Here is a 7,378-nt window from a genome sequence, read left to right on the forward strand (position 1 = left end):
GGTGGAGAGGAGAGAGGAGGTGGAGAGAGGAGGAGACTTAGGCAGGAGAGAGGAGGTGGAGAGGAGAGAGGAGGTGGAGAGAGGAGGAGACTTAGGGAGGAGAGGAGAGAGGAGGTGGAGAGAGGTGGAGAGAGGAGGAGACTTAGGGAGGAGAGAGGAGGAGACTTAGGGAGGAGAGAGGAGGTGGAGAGGAGGTGGAGAGAAGAGAGGAGGTGGAGAGAGGTGGAGAGAGGAGGAGACTTAGGGAGGAGAGAGGAGGAGACTTAGGGAGGAGAGAGGAGGTGGAGAGGAGGTGGAGAGGAGAGAGGAGGTGGAGAGAGGTGGAGAGAGGAGGAGACTTAGGGAGGAGAGAGGAGGTGGAGAGGAGGTGGAGAGGAGAGAGGAGGTGGAGAGAGGTGGAGAGAGGAGGAGACTTAAGGAGGAGAGAGGAGGTGGAGAGGAGAGAGGAGGTGGAGAGAGGAGGAGACTTAGGGAGGAGAGAGGAGGTGGAGAGGAGAGAGGAGGTGGAGAGAGTGGAGAGAGGAGGTGGAGAGAGAGGAGGTGGAGAGAGGATGTGGTGAGAAGTAAAGAGGAGAGAGGAGGTGGAGAGATGGGAGAGAGGATGTGGTGAATGGAGGTGGAGAGAAGTAAAGAGGAGAGAGGAGGTGGAGAGAGGGGAGAGAGGATGTGGTGAATGGAGGTGGAGAGAGAGGAGGTGGTGAGAAGTAAAGAGGAGAGAGGAGGTGGAGAGAGGGGAGAGAGGATGTGGTGAATGGAGGTGGAGAGGGTTAAAGAGAGGAGGTGAAAAAGGGAGATGGAGAGAGGAGGGGAAGAGGGGTGAACAGAAGAGGTGGAGAAAGGTAAAGAGAGGAGGTGGAGAGAGGTGGTGAGCCTTGGCTAGCATTATTGCAGATGTCCCTCTTGCTTTATTGAGGAGAGCCAGTTCCCCTTAATGTTAGCAGTAAAAGGGCTGTGGTTCTCCCTCTCAAAGCGAAGTAAGGCTTTAAAGTAACACTGTGAACGTTGACAGATCAACTCAGCAAAAATAACTGTTTGAAACAACTTGGCTACAAACTAACTACAGTATCAAAATCAATTACATTGAACCGTAGCAGGGACTATTTTAACTGAAGTTGGCCTACCAATTAAATTGAATGAAAAGTACTACAATAGCCATTTCAACTACAAACTGAATTCATCTGAAAAGTATACAAACAGCCATTTTGAACTCAAATACAAACATAGATCTAAATACCACAGCGGGACTTATTTCAACTGAAGTACAAACTATATTTGACTGAAAAGAATAGCAAGCAGGAGCCATTTTGATTGAAGTACAATCAACTCAAGGGGATATCTTATCAAATAGGGATCTCCAAGATAATTAACTGACAACTGTAGTCTTTCAGTCAAGGCAGACTACCAGAACATAACATCAACATTAAAAGAAGACCCCTGTATTTAAGGACATTTTTTAAATGATTATTTTGCCAAACACATATGAGATAAGATGTTCTAAAATACAGTACCCTGTTTATCTATAGAATGGGGGGTTATCTCACTGTTATGTGGTTATTGCACAAGACCAAGACGAGTCTAAAACAGCACGCAGTGAATTCTCTCTTTCCCTCTTTCACTCTCTCTGGTCCAGAACGGACAGACACGGGAAAGAAGAAGAACGCTTATAGCTGTGAATGATGGTGTGGAATGTTAAAAAGTGTCTGTGAGACAGGAGGGGGGGTCGGCTGAGTTTTGGGGGGGGGGGAGAAGGGAGGGGGTGGGAGGAGAGAAGACGTCCCGTGGGACCAAGGCAGTCTCTCAGATCTGGTATGCGTGACTGAGCAAGCTAGAGAAAAATCCCAACGTGTCTTTTTAACTTCGGGAAACAAAAGCAACCGCCGGTATCACACTCTTATTCTAAACACGCATTTGGCTAAAGAAACAGAAAGTAAATAGCGCATATTATAACATAGAACAAAATGTTAGCAACATTTGAACAGACAAAACCTAGGCTGTAGCCTAGAATGTCACAGAAAAACAGCACAATAAAATGCTAATATGTCAATGGGCGTGAGGCGTTTAATATCCCCAGATTTAGAGTCACGTTAGTGACAGGCCTTTGAGAGGCAAGCAGCTGAAACCTATCAACACAATACGTCAGACTGATAATTAGAACAAGCTAAATCAAGGGAAGCATCCATTTTGAATCTGCTCGTAAATAATTTAACAATCCAAGCCGGCATATCAACATTATTACTGCTTCTCTAAACCGAACAATCAAATTCGTAAGATTATGGTTGTGATCAGAACGATTAATAATATGTGGACAATTCTTGTCTTTTTTGTTGTCGTTTTAAATACCTTGTCTCTACCGGGGATCTACGGACATAAACAGCGGGTTTCTCTTAGAAACGGACACGTTTTCGATCAAAGCAGGAGTGCATGGTCTTGTAACAAGGATGATCACAAAGACACAATAAGTAGTAGGTTACTAGTCTACAATACAACCCCCGTACAAAACGAGTCCACATGACCTTTTCATTTATTATATAAATATCAACTTTAATGTTTACTGTAAGAATATAAAACCATTTCATTTTGGATTCAGTTTTTTTTTACAAACACATATACAGTACATTAAAACACAGTAGTCTCTCAGCAGGACCCAATACATGTTCAGTTCGCTCATAACGTCATGTTATGATCCCATAGGTTCCATGTAGGCCTGACACGCACTCACTTGGAAGCCGAGAAAATAAGGATCGATTGCTTCTTAATTCTAAAGTGTGTATTTAGATTCTATTCCAAAGGAGTGTCTCTTCTGTTGTTATTGTGGACTAGTGTGTATGATTGTGTTTAAAAGGTAGCAACCCATATTCTAGAGGATATGGAGGATTAGTTGGAAAACACCTGATTGAGAAAAAGGGGCAGCATTTCTATTATAGAAATCACTTCAATTTGAAGTACAACGCTCTGAATAACAGCAATAATTCGACAATATCTGCTTCCATAAGCATAAACACACCAAAATAATATAGGGAAGGAAGGGTCCCATTATTCAAAGCGTGAATCCAAGGCTACAAGGCCTTTAAGTTGGGCTAAAAAGTAAACAAAACAAAAATAAAATGATTTTGGATACAAACCAGTCCGTTTTAATTTGCATAATGTCTCTATTTTTGTCTGAGTGTGAACAGTCCTTTTAAACGAAACTCTGTTCGTTTATCTTCATTGTTAAGCGTTTCTGGGCAAATTAACACAAAGGTAGTTAGAGAGCGTTTCTTTTTGCTGCTAGGATTCTCCAAGCGCGAGACGCGTTGGGGGAGGGGACTACTACTGTCTATAGGCACAATTTATCTCCTCTCTTTCTTTTTAAGAATACACGGATTTATTACAACACATTGATAAACGAGGTAGCCAAATGTATTAGGCGCGATAGTTGGAGAGTTTGAAGTTAAATATTGCGACTCTTTAGGAATAATAAAAAGTAGTTTGTCTTCATAATGCGGGGGCGGGATATTGTGTTGTTAATAATGAAAACATGCATTTGATGATGATTAATCTTGTTTTCATTTGGCCTAAAATTGCGCAACATATTTTTTAATCACAGTTTTGTAGCATTAAGTTACATTGAATGAGAAAATATCCAACTACGACGAGATTGAGAGCAGAGGATATATATATATTTTTTAGAATGAACATTTCCCCGCCCACTGGTCTCCTGCTCCGTTACCCCTTCTCCTCTCTGTGTGTGTGTCCCTCCCCAACTAATCCTCGCCAAGTTAGTTTCACCTCACTTTTTCACTCTCTGTCATCTGCCAAAGTCCCAGATTCAAAACTTTAAGGCATGGGAGCTGCGTTATCCTTTCCAGTCCCCGTTTCGTGATTTTAGTACATCCATACAGATCGATCCCCGTCAACTGAGTCAAGTGGTCGGCAATGAGCTCCAGTCCTTTGTCTGTAATCCGCACACACTGTCCAATGTTCAGGGTTCTCAGCTCATGCATCTGGCGCACCATCCTGTTGATGCCATCGTCACTAATGTGGCACGAGCACAGGGACAGGGATTTGAGCTGGTACAGGCCCTGGGCGATGTAAGCCAGACTCTGGTCCCCTATCTTGTCACAGAAGGACATGTCTAGCCCGGAGAGCCGCAGCGTGCCCATGGCCAGGTGCATGATGCCCGTGTCACTGATGTTGTCGCACGAGCGCAGGTTAAGGCTCCAGAGGCTGGTCATGTGGGAGAGGTGGATCATACCTGCGTCAGAGATCCCGCCACAGAAACTCAGGTTGAGAACTTTGAGCTTAGCCAGGCCCTTCGAGATGTGCTTGAGAGACAGATCCGTAAGTTTCTGACAGTCCTGCAGCGTCAGGTATTCCAGGTTGAGACAGCCCTCCGCTGCGCTGCGGGTCATGCCCGCCAGGTGCCCGATGCCCACGTCAGACACATGCCGGCAGCTGCGGAGATTGAGGCTCTTGAGCCGGTGTAAACCCCACGCTATGAGCAACAGCCCCGTGTTGGTGATGTTACTACACCCGCCCAGTTCCAGAACCTCCAGGTTCTTCAGATACTGGGCGATCCGGCCCAGGCTGGAGTCCGTGATCTGCTTACACAGACTAAGGTTTAGAACCCGAAGGGAAGGGATCTCCTGGACAAACGCGTGCCCCAGGCCGTTATCCGTTAAGTTATAGCAGCCACTCAGGTTCAGGCTCTCGATGTTTGGCATCCCCTGGATCACGTAGCTGAGGCTCCGCCGCAGGCTGAGAATCTGTACTCTCCGGATTCCGCGGGCCTGTAGGCTGGGGAAGAGAGAAGGATTGGCCCGCCGCAGATGCAGCTTGGCTTCCACCCCCCTCCACACCGACTTGTGGTAGGAAGCGTCCCTCCAAGCAGCACACACTTGGGCCACCCTGCCTTTGTCCCTTACATCCAAGTAGCTGAAAATCATGGCTAAAATTTCCGGAAAGAGGCACGATATGTGCGTCTCCATTTTAAACAGGCATAAAAATCACTCCGGGTCCCCGAGCCCACCGACGTATTTCCCTCCGTAAAAGTAGAGTCCCCTGTAATCCGGAAGAAAGCGGTTATGCTTTTTTAACAGACCTTTCCCCGTTCCTCTTTTCACATTTAACGGCGCAAATCGATCAACTCCACATCCCACGTGATCCGTCTGGTTGCGCAGTAGAATTCAAATGCAAAAAGCCCCAAAACCTTGTTCCAATATAGCCTAGCCCCTCACCAAGAGGGGGGAAGCGAAGGATATAGGAACGGAAAGCACCCGAGCCCTCCTTGGTCAGACGACGCAACCTATGATGCCTTTAGAAACACGTCTAGGCTCGCGCCGAGGATCCAAACGGTCATACATTTTCAAAAGAGACCTTTAAACTATCATAAATACAAGGAGGGTTGGAATTCCAGTCTGCTTCTTCTCTCTGTCTCTCTTCCTCTCCGTTATCAGAAAGGAGTGGGGTTTCAGTTTGCATTTGCGCTCTCTCGGCTCGCACGCATTGCCAAGCCGAAGGGCTTCCTGCCTGCCTTTGTCTGGTCTTTCAAACTGACTTGGCAGGGCCGTGAGCACCGCTCTACCGCGGGGGAGAGACATACACATTACAAATAATTAAACCGTTTTCTTTATATTAAAGGAATACTGTAAAATACAATATATGTTATCCATGTTCCTAGTAAATAAGAACATTGTGTGACTTGCTTTGGCGTAGGATATTTACAATATATTTAAGAGAGTCTGTTTTGACTCCCCCCTTCCCTGGGAGGATGGTGGTTTGGTCCAACTCAGCTGGAACAGTAAGAATAGTTCCCCTGGAAACCAACTTCTTACAATTCAGTTCACTTTAGTCTTAACCCTTTAGTTGTCGCGGTATATTGGTTTTTGATTCTATTTGAAATGATTTAGATGGTCTATAATCCATCTAAAACTGAACTGTGTTTGTGTTATTATTTTCGAGCTCGAACTATTCTAGAAGGATTCTGTTAGAGTTCTGTGTTCCGAATAGAAGGCCGTGCTTTGTGTCTGTCTCCCTTCTCAGTGTTCTACACATTGAAACATTGTATCAGGTCTGATCCGCCAAATGTATCACGTAAAGGATACATTTGTAACTCAACTCTGCTGCCAAGTGAAAAAGTGTTACAATTGATACAATGATACAATGTAGAGCTGAGTAGTAACACACATCACCATATCACATGATTATGTCCAGATTCTAATCAAATGCGTTTTAATTGAAGGAGAATCTGTATTTTTCAACAAATATGGAACATTTATCCTGTTGCTGTACATATTGTGAGATTATTACTCCGTTTTATTTGTAATTATATGGTAAGAAGACTTATTATCAGGCTGTTACTATTTCCCCTCAACATTTCTCAGAGGGTTGTAGCCTGTTTAGAAGCATATTCACTACATTGTTATGTGTAAATTAATGAAGTTAGCAGTCATGCATTATATTTGTTGATTATATCCCGATCAATCTTAGTGATAACTTATTTGTGTAAATTATAATTATCATACATTTACCCATGCATTTTTCTTATTCATTTCAGGCATGTCTAGCTTTTCATCTATGCTCTGATTGGATTCTATGCTCTGACCCCCAGGTCAACAACACAAACAGGCAGCAGCTCCGTTCCCAGCTAGAAACTGACAGAATGCACGTGAAAAACAACAGCTGAATTCTGCTAGCTAGGGCCACCTTTCCAGTTCTAACATCAAAGGAAGGTAGATACTCTCTGCTAGCTAAGTAGTAGTAGTGGTAGTAGTAGTAGTATAAGTAGTAGTAGTGGTAGTAGTAGTAGTATAAGTAGTAGTAGTAGTAGTAGTGGTAGTAGTAGTAGTAGTAGTAGTATAAGTAGTAGTAGTAGTATAAGTAGTAGTAGTAGTAGTATAAGTAGTAGTAGTAGTAGTAGTGGTAGAAGTAGTAGTAGTAGTATAAGTAGTAGTAGTAGTAGTAGTAGTAGTAGTAGTAGTATAAGTAGTAGTAGTGGTACAAGTAGTAGTAGTTGTAGTAGTAGTAGTGGTAGTATAAGTAGTAGTAGTGGTAGTGGTAGTAGTGGTAGTAGTAGTAGTGGTAGTAGTAGTAGTAGTAGTAGTGGTAGTGTTAGTACTAGTAGTTGTAGTAATAGTGGTGGTAGTACTAGTAGCAGCAGTAGTAGGTGTGTAGTAGTGGTAGTGGCGGTAGTAGTAGTGGTAGTAGTGGTTGTAGTAGTATTAGTATCAGTAGTAGTAGCAGTAGTAGTAGTAGTAGTAGTAGTGGTAGTAGTAGTAGTAGTAGTGGTAGTGTAATAGAGGTAGTAGTAGTAGTGGTAGTAGTAGTGGAAGTAGTAGTAGCAGTAGTAGTACTAGTAGTGGTAGTAGCAGTAGTAGTACTAGTAGTAGTGGTAGTAGTA

General features: G+C 43.8%; 1 protein-coding gene across 1 annotated transcript; it reads right to left on the reverse strand.

The window, feature by feature from the left end:
* Nucleotides 1-2,503: 2,503 nt before the first annotated feature.
* On the reverse strand, nt 2,504-5,511 carry LOC115116510 (F-box/LRR-repeat protein 14). Its single transcript, XM_029645002.2, has one exon. The coding sequence runs from the start codon at nt 4,965-4,967 to the stop codon at nt 3,765-3,767; it is 1,203 nt and encodes a 400-aa protein (XP_029500862.2). The 5' UTR covers nt 4,968-5,511; the 3' UTR covers nt 2,504-3,764.
* Nucleotides 5,512-7,378: the final 1,867 nt, after the last annotated feature.

Source organism: Oncorhynchus nerka, linkage group LG8 (assembly GCF_034236695.1).
Source record: "Oncorhynchus nerka isolate Pitt River linkage group LG8, Oner_Uvic_2.0, whole genome shotgun sequence".
NCBI lineage: Eukaryota > Metazoa > Chordata > Actinopteri > Salmoniformes > Salmonidae > Oncorhynchus > Oncorhynchus nerka.

Bases quoted from the DNA above. Each gene is read 5' to 3' on its own strand.
- LOC115116510 (XM_029645002.2), bottom strand. From the start codon at position 4,967: ATGGAGACGCACATATCGTGCCTCTTTCCGGAAATTTTAGCCATGATT.